Below are 22582 nucleotides of genomic sequence, written 5' to 3'. Positions count from 1 at the left end.
GAGCTTCAGGAGGCTGAGGTGGGTGAACTGCTTGAAGCTAGGAGTTCGAGACCAGCCTGGCCAACATGGTGAAACCCTGTCCCTACTAAAAATGCAAAAATTAGCTGGGCATGGTGGCGCATGCCTGTAATCCCAGCATCTTGGGAGGCTGAGACACAAGAATTGCCTGAGCCCAGGAGACGGAGGTTGCAGTGAGCCGAGATTGCACACTGCACTGTACTCCGGGCTGGGTGACAGAGCGAGACTTATTTTAAGTATGTAAATAAATAAATAAATAAAATAGAAAATAAAAACCTTAGTAGCCAGTGATAAGCCATAGTTGCCATGTAATGTGCAGTTGGGATTCTGAAAGCATAGTCTGAAATACAGGGTATTCTTTCATTTTCTCGATAGGGCTTACACACTGTGTTTTTGTAAGACTGCTTTTGTCAACTGTAGCTTTTTTAGTAAAATATACCCATGGCTGTCACAGTTATTGGGAGGCCTGTAATTATAGGGGAGCTTAGTTTGTCATATGCTTTCTAGGATATAGGGAAAGCGTGCTTTAATAGTAACATTCTATTAAAAAGTCGTAGACTGTGGGCAGTTGTAGCATCAGCAACTTTTTTCTTTGAGGTTTTCTAAACTTCCTGAATTTTCCTATGATGTTGATTTCTAGAAAAATGAAATTTACAAGTACTATAAAGTTGAATACTGTGCTGTTGCAGATGCTGTGTTCCAACTCTGCTTTGATTTTCTGTTGGTAGGTCAGAAGCGGACTCCTAGAAGAGGGGAGCAGCAAGGATGGAATGACAGCCGTGGGCCAGAGGGGATGCTTGAAAGAGCTGAGCGGAGACCCTACAGGGAGTACCGACCCTATGAGACCGAGAGGCAGGCGGACTTCACAGCTGAGAAGTTTCCAGATGAAAAGTACGTGCTGCAGTCCTCGGCAGGGCGGGTGGGGAACCAGAAAGGTGTTTAGAAAATGCTACTTTCTTTTTTTTTTTTTTTTCTGAGACAGAGTTTCACCCTTGTCGCCTAGGCTGAAGTGCAATGGCGCAATCTCTGCTCACTGCAACGTCTGCTCCCAGGTTCAAGCAATTCTCCTGCCTCAGCCTCCTGAGTAGCTGGGATTACAGGCGCCCACCACCACGCCTGGCTAATTTTGTATTTTTAGTAGAGATGGGGTTTCTCCATATTGGTCAGGCTGGTCTTGAACTCCTAACCTCAGGTTCCGCCCGCCTTGGCCTTCCAAAGTGCTGGGATTACAGGAGTGGGCCACCATGCCTGGTCCAGAAAATGCTACTTTCTACTGGCTACTGCTTTTTGTGTTATCAGTCCTGGGAATGTTTTACTAATTTATGTGCAATTCATATTACCTTAGATGATGAGAAGGATCTTCCTTTTTCCTTTACGCCTTGGTTCAGGAAATGATTTTACAATTAACAATGAATTGCTTATTGGTAACTGAAGAGCACTCTTAAAAAGAAATTACACAGGAGGGTGTTGAACTGGTAAAGTTTTGTTTTGAAGTTGTAGATTAGAGACACAATTTTGGGCTAGGGATATAATTATGGTTTTTGATTTCGCATTACCAATTTCGACTGCTCAATGGATTGAAGTCAGTTCCTAGCTCCACGGTCAGGTCAGTAGGCTGCCACGGTGAAATTTGAAGAAGACTCTGTTGTGATGTGTAATACCAGTTTCTGGCGGGCATGGCTGCTCTCGGAAGTCCCCTAACACGGATGGAAGTCGTGGGCTGGTGGAGTGTTGCGTGGCTGCTGAGTGATGCGGCAGTGTGGTGGCCGCCGCACTCCACCTGAACACAGGGAGGAGTTGTGTCTTATGCTTGGCACTAGCAGGGTGGGTACTTGCTGCTTAAAGCCTCTGTTTAATCATTTAACCTGTTTATGTTAAACAGAAACAACTAGTGAATCACATTTCAAGGAAAATTAAACAGGCTAAGGAAGGCTAGAATAGTGAACAGTGAAATGTCAAGGGAGCCATTTTTCCAAACTCTTTCTGCTTCTTGACTGCTAATTCCATTCCATTTAGGATTGTGGCTACAAGTTTTAACCAAAACATGTGGCTTTGTAAAACTATACTACAGGGCCTATTACAAACAAAACAAAACAACAGTCCAGCAGAGAGTAACTTAGCCTGGGTGGGCTGAGCAGGTGATGACTCACGCAGAACCGTTCACCTAGAAGTTACACATTCAAGACATTGAGATGGTCTGTCTGCAACCATGTTGGAGGGAGAAACTTACAGAAGGGCTTAATTTTGCCCCTTTTTTGGTGATTACTTTAGATCTGCTGTGTAGTAAGCACAGTCTACTTGCTTCTGCAAAGCTTCCGGGAGCAGAGCTGCTGATTTTCGGAAGCATTTGGGTATTTATTTTCCCCTCACTTCAGGGATTCTGTGGAAACGAAGAAATTATAGTTGACTTGCACAAACCCATGTTTCCCCCCTTTTTTCGTAGCAAGACTATGTAGTCTTTAAAAAGGATAAAATAGATCTTTATATGTGACATGAAAAGATAGCTATTAAGTGAAATAATACGTATATGGAAGAGTAAGGTGGGATATGGAATTATGGAGGGTTTTTTTTTTATTTAAATAAATTCAGAATTACAGAAGAGTTTTAAGAATTATACAAAGAATTTCCATCTGCCCTTCAAGACTCCCCACACACTATTTACCACATTTGCTTTATCATCCATGCCCCACCGCACCACACAGCCTTTTCTTGTTATTTGAGAATATGGTGTAGGAATGTCCCCTTACTCCTAAATACTTTAAACGCATTTTCTTTTTTTTTTTTTTTGAGACGGAGTCGCCCAGCCCAGGCTGGAGTGCAGTGGCGCGATTTCGGCTCACTGCAAGCTCCGCCTCCCGGGTTCACGCCATTCTCCTGTCTCAGCCTCCCGAGTAGCTGGGACTACAGGCGCCCACAACCGTGCCCGGCTAATTTTTTGTAATTTTTAGTAGAGACGGGGTTTCACCGTGGTCTCGATCTCCTGACCTTGTGATCCGCCCGCCTCGGCCTCCCAAAGTGCTGGGATTACAGGTGTGAGCCACCGCGCCCGGCCTTTAAACGCATTTTCTAACAACATGATACAATTTTCAAACTCATTAAAATGAATACAATACTGTTATCTAATTGTCTAAATTACTAGTCTACAGACTTTACTCAGATTTCACCAATTGTCCCAGTGATGTCTTTTAACAAAAGAGAAAACATTTCTGGTTCAGGATCCACTCCAGGTAAATGCATCGTATTTAGTCATCTTTAATTAGCAACAGCTCCTTAGCCTTCCTTGGTCTTTATGAATTTGGCATTTTGAAGAGCATGGGCCAGTTATTTTATAACATGTTTCAGATTTTGAGTTTTTCTGATGTCTCCTCATGGAACGAGATTGCGCACTTTTGGCAGGAATGCCACAGAAGTAACGTGTTCTCAGTGCATCACAGTACAGATATGTAGGGAATTTTCATTTTCGAGGAAATTTGAATCTTGATATCAGAAAACATTTTCTTAGTTTCTTAAATAATACTCTTAATAAATAAAACATAGAAAGTTTTATGTCTGACAAACTCACAAGCAAAAGAAGGAAAATAACATTCGAGCCAAGCATCCTGCTTTATACAAAAACCCTGTGATTCACTGTCTTACAACAATCCTAGCAAGTAGACATGACACTTGTTTCACACGTGGGAAGCCTGGAGCCTGTGGAGTTACGGATGAGGAGTTCAGTTTGGATACCAAGTTTCATTTTGAAAACATAAAAAGTTCTGGAGAAGGATGGCGATGATAGTTGCACAACAATGTGAATGTACTTAATGCCACAGAACTGAACACTTAAAAATGATTAAAATGGTAAATGTTATGGTATGTATATTTTACCACAATTTGTTTAAAGCTTGTTAATAATGGGGGGAGGGTCAACATCTGAGGGATTTTTTTTTCAGAACAGGAATTGATTTTAAATGACCAGTAAACTACAGACAGGAAGAGCCAGAATTCATCTAGACAGAGGCAGACTAATCTCCTAACAGTCTGTGTTCTAAGAGTTCAGTTAAGTTCATTTGGAGCCTAAGGAAAAATTCCTACTGCTATTAAAAACAGTAGTTTACTGCCGGAATATGTGCTCCACATGATATAGCAGATCTCGGGGGCGGAGACATGCCCGTTAATCCCAGCACCGCTTATGACGTTGCTTCCTTGGGAAGAAAACACGCGCTCTGCCTAGGCAGAACAGAAGTCCATGTCAGCTGGCTGTGACAAGACTACTGCACACATTGCTGAAACTCTGGGTCTGTTTCCTCATTGAAAAATGGAGAGGGCTGATTTTAGATAATCTTTCGACATTATGAAGATTCTATAATTCTGTCCAATAAACGTGTAGGTATCAAACTCAAGGTGACACCCTTTTTCACTCTCAGATAAGCAAATATCAAATTGTAATTCAGCATATTCAAGCTTGGGGAAAGTGCTCTAAGAGACGCTGTCGGTGATGCGGTGGCTCACGCCTGTAATCCCAGCACTTTGGGTAGGCTGAGGCAAGGAGAACACCTGAGGTCAGGAGTTCAAGACCAGCCTGGCCAACATAGTGAAACCCTGCCTCTATTAAAAATTCAAAAATTAGTGGGGTGCGCCTGTAATCCCAGTTACTCGGGAGGCTGAGGCAGGAGAATCGCTTGAACCCAGGAGGCAGAGGTTGCAGTGAACTGAGATCACACCACTGCACTCTAGCCTGTGTGACATAGCGAGATTCTGTCTCAAAAAAAAAAAAAGAATTTATAGGTTGCGCACAGTGGCTTACACCTGAAATCCCAGCACTTTGGGAGACAGAGGCAGGCAGATCACCTGTGCTCAGGAATTCGATTCCAGCCTGGCCAACATGGTGAAACCATGTCTCTACTAAAAATACAAAATTAACTGGGTGTGGTAGCACACGCCTATAATCCCAGCTAGTCTGGAGGCTGAGGCAGGAGAATTGCTTAATCCCAGGAAGTGGAGGTTGCAGTGAGCCAAGATTACGCCATGTCACTCCAACCTGTGTGACAGGCGAGACTCTGTCTCTAAAAAAAAAAAAAAAAAAAAAAAAAAGAGTTTACTGTTGGCTGGGCGCAGTGGCTCATACCCATAATCCTAGCACTTGGGAGGCCTAAGCAGGCGGATCTCTTGAACCCAGTAATTTTAGACCAGCCTGGGTGACATGGTGAAACCTGCATCTCTACAAAACGTACAAAAATTAGCTGAGTGTGGTGGCACACGCCTGTAGTCTCAGCTGCTTGGGGACTGACCTGGGAAGATTGTTTGAGCCCTGGAGGTCAAGGCTGCAGTGAGCAGTGATTGGGCCACTGTACTCCAGCTTGGACAACAGGGTGAGATACTGTCTTTAAAAAAAAAAAAGAAAATTACTGTTACTTTTCTCTTGTTTGTTTTAGAGCCATACTTCAGATTTCTTTTTTTGAGGCAGGGTGTTGCTCTGTTTCCCAGGCTGGAGTGCAGTGGCAGGATCTCGGCTCACTGCACTCCTGGGCTCAAGTAATCCTCCCACCTCAGCCTCCTGAGTAGCTGAGATTACAGGCATGCACCACCATGGCTGGCTAATTTTTACATTTTTTAGCAGAGATGGGGTTTTGCCGTGTTGCCCAAGGTGGTCTGGAACTCCTGGGCCCAAGTGATCCAACTGCGTTGGCCTCCCGAAGTGCTGGGATTACAGTCGTGAGCCACCACTCCCAGCCTGCTTTAGATTTTCTTTTTTTTCTTTTTTTTTTTTTTTTTTTTAAGACAAGGTCTCGCTTTGTCGCCACGGCTGGAGTGCAGTGGCGCCATCTCAGCTCACTGCAACCTCCGCCTCCCGGGTTCAAGCGATTCTCCTGCTGCAGCCCCCCAACTAGCTGGGATTACAGGTGTCCGCCACCAAGTCTGGCTAATTTTTGTATTTTTAGTAGAGTTGGGGTCTCACCATATTGGCCAGGCTGGTCTCAAACTCCTGACCTCAAGTGATCTGCCCGTCTTTGGCCTCCCAAAGTGCTGGGATTATAGGCGTGAGCCAACAGGCGTGAGCCACCAAGACCAGCCTGCTTTAAATATTTGCTATAGTTTAGAATCAAGAGTCAGGTTTTGCAAAGATTTCTATTTTTGGTTAGAGGAGGTGGGAGACAGAAAAGCCAACTTGGAGAATGTGTTGAGGTTGGTGTTTCATATAAGAGACTGGTATAACATTAATGATCAGTACTTCTGTATTTCTTTATTTTTTGAGTGAGGAAGATTGTGAGTTTTGTATTTTTTTTACCCACTATTGTGTAGCGGCTTTTTTTTTTTTTTTTTTTTTTTTCCCCCCGAGATAGAGTCTTGCTCTGTCGCCCAGCCTGGAGTGCAGTGGTGCGATCTCGGCTCACTGCAAGCTCCGCCTCCCAGGTTCACGCCATTCTGCCTCAGCCTCCCAAGGAGCTGGGACTACAGGCGCCCGCCACCACGCGCGGCTAATTTTTTGTATTTTTAGTAGAGACGGGGTTTCACCGTGTTGGCCAGGATGGTCTCAATCTGCTGACCTCATGATCCACCTGCCTCGGCCTTCCAAAGTGCTGGGATTACAGGCGTGAGCCACTGCGCCTGGCCTAGCGGCTTCTTAATGTAACACTTTAGCCATAAAAGTAGGTTGTAACATACCTCTAGTGCTGGTGTTCGAGCCACTAATGCCACTAGGTTTCTTGATGCCAGGACGTCTATTAAATAAGTAATTTCTTGTGATTTTAAATGTTTTTAAAAGCCTTGCCAAATTAGAAAACATTTCTCTTATTAAACCAGTGTTACAATGGTGAAAACGAGCTTAGAGCTTAGTGAAGGAGAGACGAGTCCTCAGAAAGAGTGATGGTGACCAGCAACGGTGCAGGGAGGAGTGGGTGAGCAATCAGGTCCTGGCTCCAGGCTCTGATGTGGCAGAGGAAGAAGAGGGAGGGGTGGCTTGGACTCTTGCTCATGTTGTGAGTTGGGGGTCACAGGAGGAATAAGGGCTCCATGTTGGGCATGTGTGTGCCTGACATGGGGATGTCCAGGTGGAGATGTCTAGGAAGTAACTGGCTTCATGTCCTGCAATCAGATGAGAGACACAGGGCCAGTTAGCATTAGCATGGAGGCCAGGTGATGTGGCGTGAGCTGAGATCCTGCCTCAAAGAAAGAAATGTAAAGTAGGGTTCTCATAAAACAGACAAAAGGAAAGTGGGAGGCCAACAAGGATGAGGACAGATGGGTATCCGTGTAGAGCACCAAGACAAATGGTTAGGCACGAGAGGCAGGCGGAGAGCTTTTCTGTTCTCTGCATCTTGAATTGGCTGCCTCTGAGAAGGGGGATTGCGTGGCTGAGGAACAGTGTGGGTTTTGTACCATGTTTGGGTATTACCTATTCTAAAAATAATTTTCTAAGGGCAGGCAGAAAAGAGAAGCCAGAAAAGTCAGGAAGATTGGTGGCCAGCAGCGTCACATGACACGGGTCAAATCACACGAAGACAAAAGTTGCTCTTGGGCTTAACAAAGTGGTCTTCAGCTGCCCTTCGCCGTTTTTTCCGGAGTGAGGAGGTGGGAGGCAGGTTGAGGCTTTCACAGTTCCAGTACCGGCTGGTTGTGTGTTTAGGAGGGAGATTTGGGAAGGGGCATAATTTGAAGTTTAACCATTTTTCTTATACAAAACATTCCAAATTTAACTTAAAGATTTAGTATTAGGACAGGAATGGACTTTAGAGTTTATTTGTCTAACATCCTTATTTTTTGAGTAAGGAAACTAGATCCAGAGAAAGGAATGCCCCACTCGGATTAGTACTGGGGCCTGTCTAGCACCTGCCTCTCATGGGCTGGCCTCACCACTTAGCCTACTCTGTGCTTCCGTTTCCTCCTCTGTAGGCAATAATTGTATATGAAAGATTTGTCTGCGAGCATCCGGTTACTATATGTAAAGTGCTCAGAACAATGCCGGTATATAGTCTACAGTGTGTGCTCACTAAAGGTTCCCTATCAATTTATGATTCGAGCCACCATTCTTTCCAGTCTATTATAACCGTGATTTTCTTTTAGAATTTTTTTTCCGGAGGAGACTTAGACCTTTAATTTACCAGTTTTTATTATATCCATTTCTTCCTAGACCAGGTGATAGGTTTGATCGAGACAGACCGCTGAGGGGACGTGGAGGCCCGAGAGGGGGTATGCGCGGCAGAGGCAGAGGTGGCCCCGGCAACAGAGTTTTTGACGCTTTTGACCAGAGAGGGAAGCGAGAATTTGAAAGATACAGTGGGAATGACAAAATGTAAGTGACTTTGTAAATGCTCTTTTCACTTGAAGATGTTGGCAGCACATGGTATGAATCTATTCTGCGTTAATATTCAGTTAACTTTCTCGTACTGTGCTGTTATTCTGTGAGAAGCTGATCCTGGGATTTTCATGAACCACTCTTTCTGATGTGGAGATCGACCGGAGACCAGCTTCTGGTTTACGGGACTTTTCTTTCTTTCCGTAGAGCAGTCAGAACTGAAGACAACATGGGTGGATGTGGAGTTCGAACCTGGGGATCAGGCAAAGATACCAGGTACGGTGTAAGTGTGTGCCCTCTGAGAACCCGCAGTTAAGTGGCAATCTCTGCATCTTTGCTTTTCTTGAAAATGATGTCTTCCGTGTTGTGCTTTATTCCTCTGTGCCCCTAACTAGAGACTGACTTTAGGCTTTTGTTTAGTGAGGTAACTTTTTAAAACAGGTTTGCTATGTTGCAGTTAGATTTAAACTGCTTTTAAAATTCTGTAGCCAAACATATTTGTGACAGATGACCATGTATTTGCTGATGCCTCAAACATAGGGCACTGTACATTTGCACATGCCTCAAAATACTTTTTGTTGGCTGCACACGGTGGCTCACGCCTGTAATCCCAGTTCTTTGGGAGGCAAAGGCGGGTGGATCACTTGAGGTTGGGCGTTTGAGACCAGCCTGGAGAACGTGGTGAAACCCCATTTCTACTAAAAATACAAAAACTAGCTGAGCATGGTGGTGGGTGCCTGTAGTCCCAGCTACCCAGGAGGCTGTGGTGGGAGAGTTGCTTCTGGGAGGCGGAGGTTGCAGTGCGCCGAGATGGCACCACTGCTTTCCAGCCCCGATGACGGAGCGAGACTCGGCATCTCAAAAAAACAAAAAAAAGGTTTTTTGTTTTGTTTAATTTTATTATTTTTTTAAATAGAGACAGGATCTCACTATGTTGCCCACGCTGGTCTGGAACTCCTGGGCTCAGTCCTCCTGCCTCAGCCTCCCAAAGTGCTAGGATTACAGGCATGAGCCACCACATCCGGCCTGAAATGCTTTTTAAATTCCTGGATATTCTATATGTTTTTACCTTTCAAAGTTCATGTGGATCCTTGACACATCTTCATTTTATAAAATCATTTGTAGATTGAAGCTTAGTGACAGGTTTCACCTGAGGCTCAAGTTGGACATTTCTCTGAGGCTTCATGGTGCCTTCGATGTGTGCCAGTCCTGCTAGTTCGAGTGGATACGTGGTTCTGCTCTGTTTTATTTCACAGCTGGAGGGATGGTGCCTTCCTGGTATCTGCAGAAGAAGAGGTAGGGCACGCGGCAGGCAGGGCAGTGTGAGCAGTGCTACAGGGCAGCGTGAGCAGTGCTACAGGGCACGCGGCAGGCAGGGCAGTGTGAGCAGTGCTACAGGGCAGGCTGCCCGCTAGCGCAAAGGCTTGAGGGGATCCAGGCTTCCACTTTTCAGGCTTCCACTTGGAAGAATATAATCTTTTTTTTGAGACGGAGTCTTGCTCTGTCACCCAGGCTGGAGTGCAATGGCGTGATCTCGGCTCACTGGAACCTCCACCACCCAGGTTCAAGCAATTCTCCTGCCTCAGCCTCCCAGGGAGCTGGGACTACAGGTGCATGCCACCATGCCCGGCTAATTTTTGTGTTTTTAGTAAAGAGTGGGTTTCACAACATTGGTCAGGCTGGTCTCGAACTCCTGACCTCAGGTAATCCGCCCGCCTTGGCCTCCCAGAGTGCTGGGATTACAGGCGTGAACCACCATGCCTGGCCAGAATATAAGCTTTTTACATGAACTTATTTTTCTTAAATTGTTGTCCTTAAAGACAAATGTATAAACTAATACCAAATGTAACAATGTTAGATTTACTACCATTGCTCATTTGTGTTCTCCTTGAAAAGAAGAGAAACTTGTTGAGTGTTTCTCTCTCTGGGGTTCTGCAGGATCTTGATGACAGATCTTTTCATTTTGTTTTATTTTACTTTGATAATATATTTTAAAAAGTAATATAGGCACCACCTTCTTTCTTTTTCTTTTTCTTTTTTTTTTTTTTTTGAGATGGAGTCTCGCTCTGTCACCCAGGCTGGAGTGCAGTGGCCGGATCTCCGCTCACTGCAAGCTCCGCCTCCTGGGTTTACGCCATTCTCCTGCCTCGGCCTCCCAAATAGCTGGGACTACAGGCGCCCGCCACCTCACCCGGCCAGCTTTTTGTATATTTTAGTAGAGACGGGGTTTCACCGGGTTGGCCAGGATGGTCTTGATCTCCTGACCTCGTGATCCGCCCGTCTCGGCCTCCCAAAGTGCTGGGATTACAGGCTTGAGCCACCGCACCCGGCTTTTTTTTTTTTTGAGACAGAGTCTCATTCTGTCACCCAGGCTGGAGTGCAGTGGTGTGATCTCGGCCCACTGCAACTTCCACCTCCCAGGTTCAAGCAATTCTCCTGCCTTAGCTTCCCGAATAGCTGGGATTATAGGTGCCCGCCACTACGCCTGGTTACTTTTTGTATTTTTAGTAGAGATGCAGTTTCACCATGTTGGCCAGGCTGGTCTCAAACTCCTGACCTCAGGTGATCCACCTGCCTCGGCCTTCCAAAGTGCTGGGATTATAGGCATGAGCTACCATGCCTGGCTTGGGCACCTTCTTTCTTAATCATCAGATTTACCACCTTATCCAATACCACCACTTCATTTCCGTTTGCCTTTGAACTTAAAATCATTTTGGCTCTAAGTGGTTACTTATCCTGGAGCGCCAGCCTTGGCCTTGTAATGTTAAGAGGTGACCACTTGTGCCCCTGGCAGGCTGGCATGTCTCATTGTTAAAATGACATGTGCCCCATGGCACTCATTTTGGATTGGTTTGTGAGTTAGAAAGTCAAAGCTCTCTTTTTTTCCCCCTCTCTCTCTCAGACAGGGTCTGACTCTGTTGCCTATGCTGGAGGATGGTGGCTCAGTCTTGGCTTACCATAACCTTGAAACCCCAGGCTCAGTTGATTTCTTCCACCTCAGCTTCCCGAGTAGCTGGGACTACAGGCGCTTTTTTTTTTTTTTTTTTTTTTTTTTTTTTTTTTTTTTTTTTGAGACAGAGTCTCACTCTGTTGCCCAGGATGGAGTGCAGTGGCATGATATCGGCTCACTGCAACCTCTCCCTCCCGGGTTCAAGTGATTCTCCTGCCTCAGCTTCCCTAGTAGCTGGGACTACAGGTGCATGCAAATATACCCGGCTAATTTTTTTTTTTTTTTTTTGTATTTTTGGTAGAGATGGGCTTTCACCGTGTTAGCCAGGATGGTCTTAATCTCCTGACCTCATGATCCGCCTGCCTCAGCCTCCCAAAGTGCTGGGATTACAGACATGAGCCACCGCGCCCGGCCTTTTTTGTATTTTTAGTAGAGATGCAGGTCTGCCATGTTTCCCAGGCTGGTGTCAAACTTCTGGGCTCAAGCAGTTCACCTGCCTTGGCTCCCAAAGAGCTAAGACTACAGGCGTAAGCCACCACACCCAGCTAGTCAAAGCTCTTAGGTGGTTAGAATTTGTAATGGAAAGCTTTTCTTAGGATAAAACTAATTTCTTAATAAATAGAGATAAATTTTATTTATTTATACATTTACTTCGTACATTTCTTAATAAATGGAGTAAGAAATTTATTTCTTAATAAATCAGCTTGAGGTCATGAAAATGATGCAGTGCGAAGGAGTTATGTGCTACTTTAGATTAGTGAGAAGAAAGTGGAGGTGAGCCTGACACAGTAAGTAATGGTTTGTGGCTGGCAAAGCCCAAGTGCTTCGCCGTGTATTAAAGGTGTAAGGGCTTTGCGGTAGTTTAGTATTCCTATTTGAAGACACTGACAGCAATAACTGGGTTTAAGGACAAAATGCCTTCAAACTGGTATGACTGCGCCATTTCAGTAATAATGCTTTTCTTCAACAGTTTGACAGCGCTTAAATAGAATTTTTTCTATTTATCTGTGCTGGAATAGAATTTTTCCATCTGCAATAATTTAAAAAGTGTATCAGATATTATTGTTAAAATGGGAATAGACACCCATGAATGCAGTTTTCAGTAATGCTGCCTTTCAACTTTTATTGTGAAGAGCAAGACAGTTTTATTTGTTCTCAAAGCAACATTTGATGAAAATCTGTTTGTTGTCAGAGATTTGATTAAGTGTGAGGTCTGATTAAATTTGAACTAGGTAACAAAGCCTTGAAATGTGTAACATCATTTTATGGAACATACGTGCACAACTAGGGATTTTCTGCACCAGCACAACTGAAGTCAAAATATAGACATGGGCCTTGGGGTTATATCTTTCTTCTGATAAATCCAACATTGGTGATTTACCTTTTTTTTTTTTGAGACAGAGTCTCACTCTGTTGCCAGGCTGGAGTGCAGTGGCACGATCTCAGCTCCCTGCAACCTCCGCCTCCCGGGTTCAAACGATTTTCCTGCCTCAGCCTCCCAAGTAGCTGGGACTACAGGCACGTGTTACCACGCCCAGCTAATTTTTGTATTTTTAGTAGAGATGGAGTTTCATCATGTTGGCCAGGATGGTCTCAATCCCCTGACCTCGTGATCTGCCCGCCTCGGCCTCCCAAAGTGCTGAGATTACAGGTATGAGCCACCGTGCCTGGCTGATTTACTTTCAACAAAATAGCAGAACCTGCCAAATTGAATTGTGGCTAATTTTGAAACTTAATTGTCTTTCAGTTTTGATCATAGGGTTCTATAAGAGCTGTAGGCACAATATTTTATATTCATTTATAAAATAATTTAGGTCATCATCGGGGGGGACATCTGTGATTTTTCTTTTCTGTAAAATCAGCTAATTGCTGAAGTTTGAGAAATACTCAGTTTTTTTGTGGTTCATGCCTGTAATCCTAGCACTTAGGGAGGCTGAGGCAGGTGGATCACTGGAGTCCAGGAGTTCAAAACCAGCCTGAGGAACAAAGTGAAATCCCATCTCTACAAAAAATACAAAAAATTAGCCAGACATGGTGGTGTGTGCCTGTAGTCCCAGCTACTCCAGAGGCTGAGGTGGGAAGTTCCCTTGAGCCCGGGAGGTCGAGAGCACAGTGAGCTGTGATGGTGCCACTGCACTCCTGCTACCATGCCTGGCTACTTTTTGTATTTTTAGTAGAGATGGGGTTTCACCATGTTGGCCAGGCTGGTGTCAAACTCCTGGCCTTAAGTGACCCACCCTCCTTGGCCTCCCAATGTGCTAGGATCCCAGGCGAGAGCCACCCTGCCGGCCTGGAACCTTCATTTTAAAAAATAAAAGTTAATTATTGAAGTTTTGTTTTAAAGAGTGAGTTTTTAAAAAATTGATTACAGAAGCTTGGAGTTGAGAATTTAATAATTATTTAAATTGTAAAAGTCTTTTCTGTTATTGTAGTTCAATTTATGGTTACTTTTTTTTTTTTTTAAAAACTTACTTTTAAAGCCCTCAATAGGCCAGGCACGGCGGCTCACACCTGTAATCCCAGCACTTTGGGAGGTCGAGGTGGGTGGATCACTTGAGGTCAGGAGTTTGAAACCAGCCTGGCCAACATGGCGAAACCCTGTCTCTACCAAAAACACACAAAAAAATTAGCTGGGCGTGGTGGTGGACACCTGTAATCCCAGCTACTCAGGAGACTGAGGGAGGAGAATCTCTTGAACCTGGGAGGGCGGTTGCAGTGAGCTGAGATTGTACCACTGCACTCCAGCCTAGGTGACAGAATGAGACTCAGTCTCAAAAAAACAAACAAACAAACCAAACCAAAACAGAAAACAATGTTTTCTCCATCTTAAACATGCAAACGCATTGGTGTGAACGTATTTGTGTGACTAGAGAGGGTCTTTCTGTTTTTCAGTGACGTGGAGCCGACTGCACTGATGGAGGAACCCACAGTGGTGGAGGAGGCCCAGGGCGCCCCGGAAGAGGAGTCTCCAGCCAAGTAGGGCGTTTCATTCATTCCCTATTGTGGTGTTGGTTCTCTTCTTAATGATTTCCTTATTTTTTTTTGAGATGGAATCTCGCTCTGTCGCCCAGGCTGGAGTGCAATGGCACGATCTTGGCTCACTGCAACCTCCACTTCCTGGGTTCAAGCGATTCTCCTGTCTCAGCCTCCTGAGTAGTTGGGACTATAGGCGTGTGCCACCACACCCGGCTAATTTTTGCATTTTTAGTAGAGATGGGGTTTTACCATGTTGGCCAGGCTGGTCTCGAACTCCTGACCTCAAGTGATCCACCCTCTTCAACCTCCCAAAGTGCTGGGATTACAGGTGAGCCATCACACCTGGCCTTTCTTGATGATTTCTAAGAGCTCTTCACAGACTAGGAATCTCAACCCCTTATCCTATCACGGAGGGCTGACCTTAATGTATTAATGACTGGTGATCAAACTAATTAATAATTAGTTCAAATAACCTAATGAATATCAGTGATAATTGGTGGAAAGTTAGGCATTCTGTCCTCTGCCTACAAACTCTTTTCCAGCAGCTTGTTAAACTCCTTGACTTGGAGTAGCCTGACTCTCAGATGGACCTCTAGTGCCTCGTCCCCTCTGCGCTCTCCCAGTCCACCCTCCCTCTCTCTTCATTATGTAGCTTAGATCCTGGCTCACTGCAACCTCCACCTCCCAGGTTCAAGCAATTCTTCTCCTCAGCCTCCTGAGTAGCTGGGATTACAGGCATGCGCCACCACGCCCAGCTAACTTTGTATTTTTAATAGAGATGGGGTTTCTCCATGTTGACCAGGCTGGTCTCGAACTCCCAACCTGTGGTGATCCGCCCATCTCAGCCTCCCAAAGTGCTGGGATTACAGGCATGAGCCACTGCGCCTGGCCTCCAAGTTCTTAAATACCCATGCACCTTCAACTCTTTGGCCCTTTGGACTTTCTGCTGTAACTTGCTAGCAAAGCCCCTCCTGGGTGACTCCACTATCTGCCTTCTCTCTGCGCGTTCCACAAGCTTAAGCAATACAAGTCACATCGCGGGCCCGGTTAGAACCCCGTAAATTCCCGGTCACTGAGATTCTGAAGCCAGGCCTGGGCGATCCCGGTTCTTGGGTTCACTCTCCCACCTTCTCTAATGACTGTTTTAATTTCTCCTCAAAACCCTGGCACTGCCTCCCACTGTACCCTTCCCCCATCATCCTCTTTCATTTTTTGGATGCAACGTTTCCTTCTATGTCACAGAGTGATTAGGAGCCGTCAGGTGGGAACTTCCTCATCCTCCCACTCCCAAAGATACAAGACTGCTACACCTGCACCTCCTGGGCTCCTTCCCTCATGGTAACCACCGGGGTGCCATCCCCCCGACCTCTTCACGCTTCGGATCCTCTCTCCTACTGACTTCATGAAAACTTCACACTGTCAGTTAGCTCCTTCCTTTTTTGGTATATTCATCTCCTTCCTGACTAGTCTTCCAGTCAGCATTTAAACTTGCTCAGTCTCTCCTGTGTAAGTGTCCTCTGGACCCCACATTCTCCGTCAGCCGCCTCTTTCAGAGTTGTGTGTGGCCTTCTTCACTTCCTCCCCTCCACTTCTTCCTCACTTTAGCCCAGGCCTGGCTTCTGTCCTCATTGCCCTTCTGAAACAGTCACCATGTCTCCGGATCTAATGGATGCTGCGGTCTGCGTCTTTCTTGACCTCTCAGAAGCATTTGACTTTATTGATTTCTTCGTAAACGTGCTCTCCTGTTGGTTTCTGTGATCACTCTGCTCTTCTGGTTTTCCTTCTGCCTCTCAGCATCTCCTTTGCAGGCTCATCCTTGTCTTTCTGGTTTTTTAAAATGTTAAGTCCTTCAGGGCCCTGCCTTAGGCCTTCTCTTTCTATAGAGTTTCTTTATAGGATCTTATGCACTTCTGTGGCTTAAATTGTCATTTACATGCTAACTCTGGAATATGTGTCTCTGGCTCCAACCTTCAACGTGGGCTCCAGGCCTGTGGGTCCATCTGCCTGCTGGACGCTTCCCCTGGGACATTCCAGATGCTGCTGTGCCCAGCCTGACCGAGACTGAGCTGACCGCCCCCCCATACCTCTGGTCCTCACTTGGTGTTTCCATCCAGCTGTACAAACCAGAAACCTACGAGTCATCCTTGGAACTTCTGTCTTCTTGACCCTCCTCTTTCCAAAACCCAGTCCTTCCCTCTGCTCTGGCGATTGTACCCCTAGAAACTGAGCATCACCGCTCACCAGCATCGTCTAAGCCATTGTTATCTGGACCACCGCTGGAGCCCCTCACAGGGCTCTCTGTATCCTCACCTTCTACGCCAAAGTGGTGTTCACACTGCATTCAGATTGTCATGCCCCCACCCCTTGCGTAAGACCCCCCTGATGTCTTCCTGTCCTTTTTCTGTCCCCTGTCCTGACCTGCCGAGTCCTGTGTGGTCTGGCCCCTGCAAAACCCTCAAGTTCAGATATTGCTGTGCCTTCTCTAGGTTCACCATGAGGCCTTTATTTCATGTTCTCAAACATACTTTTATCCTGCCCCTGCCCTCACACTTGCCGTACAGCTTTCACAACTGTTGTTGCTTTGTTTTCCCAAACCCCCTTTACTCTTTACCTGTCTATCTCTTACTCATCCTTCAGCTGCCAAAAGGCAGGGTGTCTAGTGGTTAAGAGCACAGACATTGAACCGGTGTGATGAGTTGAAATCCCAGCTCTGCCCCTTACTAGTTGGGCAAGTTATTTAATTTCTCTTTTTCCGTGGCTCAGTTTTCTTCATCTGTAAAATGGGAATAATAACGTCCCTACATTATAGGGTTCTTGTAAAGATTGTGTGTGCGTGTGTATGTGTGTGTGTGTGTCTCCGCGTCCTAGAGTGATGCCTGGCATGTAGCTAGTGCTTTATTAATATCATCTGCTGTTTTTATTGTTACTTATTGCAAGAGCGAAAGGCCACAGTGATTGATGATTGTGAAAGCTGTTAATTTACGATTCAAAACAATTTCAATGTATTATTCAAAACGAGAAATGTGTTTCATTAAAGAAATAGGATTGGCCGGGCGCGGTGGCTCAAGCCTGTAATCCCAGCACTTTGGGAGGCCGAGACGGGTGGATCACGAGGTCAGGAGATCGAGACCATCCTGGCTAACACGGTGAAACCCCATCTCTACTAAAAATACAAAAAAACTAGCTGGGCGAGGTGGCGGGCGCCTGTAGTCCCAGCTACTCCGGAGGCTGAGGCAGGAGAATGGCGTAAACCCGGGAGGCGGAGCTTGCAGTGAGCTGAGATCCGGCCACTGCACTCCAGCCCGGGCGACAGAGCAAGACTCCGTCTCAAAAAAAAAAAAAAAAGAAATAGGATTAACAGTTAATATGAATATTTAGACAGTGAGCTAACTAAGGAACTCGTTTAACAGTTCATATGAATGTTGAGAAAGTTAACTGGATACCTTCAGGAGAACATTATATCCTTTTTGAGCCAATAAACATTTATACAAATTCAGGTAATATAAGGCAGAATAATAGAGAGTAAATTATAGTATTGTTCTAATCTACAGAATTGATTGAGATACTCTAGCATTCATAATATTAGACAAAAATATTTAGTCACTCTGAAAGAAAATAAAGCTTGTTGACTTTCTGTCTGCAATATCCCAGGAGAGCTAGCTGGAAAATCTTTCTCTGTCTTTTCTGCTGACTGGGGGGAAAGTGAGCCTCTATTTGGGATTGCAAGTGCAGTGCAGGTGTTGGGTGACCGTGCGGAGACATTCTTTTTTCTGCATTGCCTTGTCAAATTTTAACATTATTACTAAAATTTCTAATAATACAGTTATAATTTTTTGAGACTCTAAAAGTTGGGCTGGTATCCGAGGAACACATTGAGTGACAGCGATGTTCTCTGGTCTCAGCCCTGTTTGAGTGTTGGTTTTGCACTCTGGCTTCTGGCATTTAGCCTGAATGTACGTTCAGTGTACCTCTCAGTTCTAGAACGTCTTGGTAGATGAATCTGATATACTCTCACTTATGTTCAAACACACAACCTAAAGTGTACTTCCATTTTCCTCAAATAGGATGTATGCTACTGATAATTATATGTGCAGTGCCCTTCCATCCTTCCGTCTTCTTCCTTTCATTACAGAAGTACTAACTGTTCCTTGTCGCATGGTGTTCTAGTGTCCGACGATACCTGTGATGACTCCTTGTATTTTAAGAATAACTCTAACATTGACCAGGTGCGGTGGCTCACACCTGTAATCCCAGCACTTTGGGAGGCCGAGGCGGGCGGATCATGAGGTCAGGAGATTGAGACCATCCTGGCTAACACGGTGAAACCCCGTCTGTACTAAAAATAGAAAAAATTAGCTGGGCGTGGTGGCGGGCACCTGTAGTCCCAGCTACTTGGGAGGCTGAGGCAGTAGAATGGCATGAACTCAGAAGGTGGAGCTTGCAGTGAGCCAAGATGGTGCCACTGCACTCCAGCCTGGGCTACAGAGTGAGACTCCGTCTCAAAAAAAAAAAAAAAAAGAAAAAGAATAACTCTAACATTTTTAGAGCATTTGCTGTGTGCCAAGAACTGCTGTAAATGCTTCCATGTCTTAATGCGTTCAGTTCTTTGCCACTCCATGAAGGAGGAGCTACTGTTATTCTGACACTGGGACAGAGGCTCAATACCTGTCACCTGGCTCACGTGCAGAGCCGGAATGTGAACCGGGCAGATGCATAGGCATTCGTGCTCCTCTAGCGAGTGGTAGGAACAGCAAAAAGTGCTGTTCAGAACACCTGCTGGGAACTCGGGAGAGGGGAAGGGAAGAGCTGCCGGGATCTCTGAGCGTTTCCCGACTCAGGAATATGGAGCATCACCTCCCATCCTTCCTGAAAAATACTTTGTTCAAAGAAACTGTGAGGAAGCAGTAATACAAACTATCTGCAACAAATTATTTTTTATTGTAATCAGTTTCCTAGAGTATTTGCTTAAACAATGAAGATTTTCTTACTTTTTAGGTTAAATTCACTTGTCCCAGTTAAATATCCAACTAGTAAAGCTTTATTTCTGGAACCTGCTTTCTGTGATTCACTGCACTCTTTCACATATTCAGCTGAAAAGGTATTGCATGGATGGAAACGTGGACATTTGAATCGATGTTTTGTATCTTTCCTCTGTGCCTATCATGACTGTTTTCCATCTAGGTATATTTCTCTGCTCCCTTATTCCCTGCATCTCGGTGGAGCACAGAGGTTGAGTGTGGGCTTTGGAAACGCAATGACAGGATTGGAACTTGCCTCTTCTGTTTGTGTGCTTGCTATGTGGCCTCTCTCTGCCTCGGTATTCTTATCTGTAAAATGGGATATTAATTATATCTAACTATTGATGTCATGAAATAATTAATATAAAGCATTTTGAATAGCATTGGCATATGGTGAGTGTACAGTGTCAGCTAGTCTCATTCATTTCTAAATAAAGGGAACTGTGGTTAAAGCAGTGTGATTTCTATAGTTTCACATGTTGAGAAACAAATATATAACTATCAAATTTGTATATAGCATTATTCACATTACCATAGATTTGACCACCTTATATCCATAAGTCACTTTCATAGAAAATTCCCTCCCAAAAGTTTTATATAATAAACCAAGGATTGTGAAGGTCTTCGAATTACTCAAAAATGGGGGTGTTAAAACAATAGCAGTTATGAGGCTCTTAGTTGTTAGAAATATACCCGCATGAGCCCTTCCTAGAATCGAAGGATACATCTCTTCCTGTTGAATATTTAGTCATTGCTAAAACTGCCAGTAAAACTGTACTCAGAACCAATCAAATGGGAAATGGGGTATGTGTCACAGGATTGTCACCATGTGTGTTTGCTCATAACTTTTAGTGGGTAGGAAATCAGGTTAAGGAGCCTGTCCTTGGTGATATTATGCTGCTTTCGATGTGGCTTGTTGAAACTGCAGCTGATAAGCAGGAATGGATATGGGGCATCCATGCCTGTATTCTTGAATGAGGTGCATTCCAGTCAACAGCTTCAGGCTGATACTGCTGAAGGAGGCTGTAACTTGTAACTAATCTGAATTTCACTATATGCTTTATGTGTCTACACACAATTTCAAGCTTGCATTTAATATATAACTTGTACTAGTTCTTTGTTTAGATATGATGTCCTTTAAAATAAGCGAAGTGTGTTAATAACAAGTACTTCTGTGGCCTTAATGTAAAATCTATTCTTTCTAGAATTGAATTTTCTGGAATTTATGAAGTTTTATTAGGTCATCTTAAGTATGAAAGAATTACCAAATTTATAGCATTCAGTTCTGTTGATTTTTAAAATTTTGTCAAACGTAGGTTAAAGAAGATTATGATTCCTTAATATTTATTTTTAGCTCTGTATTAAAAATTTATATTATGGAAAATTATACAAATTTAGTAGTATAAAGAACTTGTAAGTAAGTTGTTCAGCTTAAACTGTTACCAAACCACGGCCATCCCTGTTTCATGCATATTTCTGCTAACTTCTGCCTCCCCCAGGGTATCATCTGCCACTCATAAATGTTTCGCAGTGTTATACCTACTGCTCTTTTTAAATAACATAACTGGAATACTATTACTCCATTAAAATTTTTTTAATATCCTTGATATCATTAATACCAAGACACTTCTTCAGTTTCCGATTGTCTCAAAACTTTTTTTAGAAAGATAATTCGTTTGAAACAATATTGAAATATACATGTCAATTGGTTAGTCTCTTGTCTGTTTTTAAAACAGCTTTGAGATATAGTTCACATCCAATAAATGGCACATATTTAGCATGTACAGTTTTACAAGCTCTGATATATGTGTACACTTGTGAAAGTATCACCATGGGCAAAATCATGAGCACAGCCATCGCCCCACAACATTTCCTAGCGTTCTTTTGTAGGCCCTCTCTCTCGCCCCATTTCCCCTCGGCAACCAGTGATCTACTTTCTGTCACTACAGATTTCTTTGCAGTTGCTATAATTTTATATGAATGGAATCATGCAGCTTGTGTTCTTTTTTGGTCTGTGTTCTTTTTCTGAGCATACTTACTGTGTGATTTGTATCAGTTCATTCCTTTTCATTGCGGAGTAGTCTGGTAGTCTGTTACACAGGTAGACCACCATTTATCTGTTTACCTGGTGGTGATCATTGGGTGGTCTCCAGTTTTTGCTATAAAGCTGCTATGAACTTTTTTTCTTTGAGACAGAGTCTCACTCTGACCCCTGGCTGGAGTGCAGTGGTGCGATCTCGGCTCGCTGCAAGCTCTGCCTCCCAGGTTCAAGTGATTCTCCTGCCTCAGCCTCCCGAGTAGCTGGGATTACAGGCGACCACCACTACACCCAGCTAATTTTTTGTATTTTTAGTAGAGACGGGGTTTCACCACGTTGGCCAGGCTGGTCTCGAACTCCTGACCTTGTGATTCGCCCTCCTCACCCTCCCAAAGTGCTGGGATTACAGGCGTGAGCCACCGTGCCCGGCCTGAACATTTTAATATACAAGTGTTTATATGAATATACATTTCCATTTCTCCTGGGTAAATACCTAGGAGTGGAATGGTTGGACCAAATGGTATGCGTATATTTCACTTTGTAAGAAGCTGCTGAACTCTTTTCCAAAAGGGTTGTACTGTTGTTACTTTCTCACCAACAATAAGTGAGAGTTTACTTCTACATCCTTGCCAGTATGTGGTATGGTCAGTTTTTACAACTTCCAGTCATTTTAATAGGTACATAGCTCATTATGGGTTTTTGTTTTCATCATTTGTTTTTTTCTTTTTTTTTAGAGACAAGGTCTTGCTCTGTCACCCAGGCTAGAGTACAGTGGTGTGATCACAGCTCACTGTAACCTCGAATTCCTGGGCTCAAATGATCCTCCCACCTCAGCCTCCTGAGTGGCAAGCGCCACCATGCCCAGCTAATTTTTTACTTTTTTGTAGAGATGGGGTCTCGCTTTGGTACCCAGGCTAGTCTCCAACTCCTGGCCTCAAGTGCCGCCTCGGCCTCCTGGAGTGCTGAAATTACAGATGTGGGCCACTGTGTCTAGCCTCATTGTGGTTTTAATTTGCATTTCCCTAATGACTAACAATGTTGAACATTTTTTGCGTGGTATTTCCCGTCTGTATTTCTTCTTTAGTAAAGCTACTTTGATAAAGAACCACTGCCACCAGGTACTTGTTTCCAGGGCATTTGGGTGGACAGAGCTGGGAAACACAAACACACACATTAGAAGATAAAATATGAGTTCATTCAATATTTCCAATTCAAAGTTGCAATACGAGATTTTTACCTAGACTACTTGTTTCTCCTTTTCTTACATACTGAAAATTCTAGTTCTGAGTAACATTGTGCTTTTAATC

General features: G+C 44.3%; 1 protein-coding gene across 1 annotated transcript in view; it reads left to right on the top strand.

The window, feature by feature from the left end:
* Positions 1 to 22582, top strand: part of HABP4 (hyaluronan binding protein 4) — a 40451-nt gene that overhangs the window by 5784 nt on the left and 12085 nt on the right. Inside the window, exons 2-5 of the mRNA XM_050761805.1 lie at positions 747 to 909; positions 8129 to 8290; positions 8501 to 8569; positions 14136 to 14219. Of these exons, the coding sequence (XP_050617762.1) occupies positions 747 to 909; positions 8129 to 8290; positions 8501 to 8569; positions 14136 to 14219 (478 nt within the window). The remainder of the gene's footprint in view (positions 1 to 746; positions 910 to 8128; positions 8291 to 8500; positions 8570 to 14135; positions 14220 to 22582) is intronic.

This window comes from Macaca thibetana, chromosome 15, assembly GCF_024542745.1.
Source record: "Macaca thibetana thibetana isolate TM-01 chromosome 15, ASM2454274v1, whole genome shotgun sequence".
Classification (NCBI taxonomy): Eukaryota; Metazoa; Chordata; class Mammalia; order Primates; family Cercopithecidae; genus Macaca; species Macaca thibetana.
This window is presented reverse-complemented; position numbering and strand designations above follow the sequence as displayed.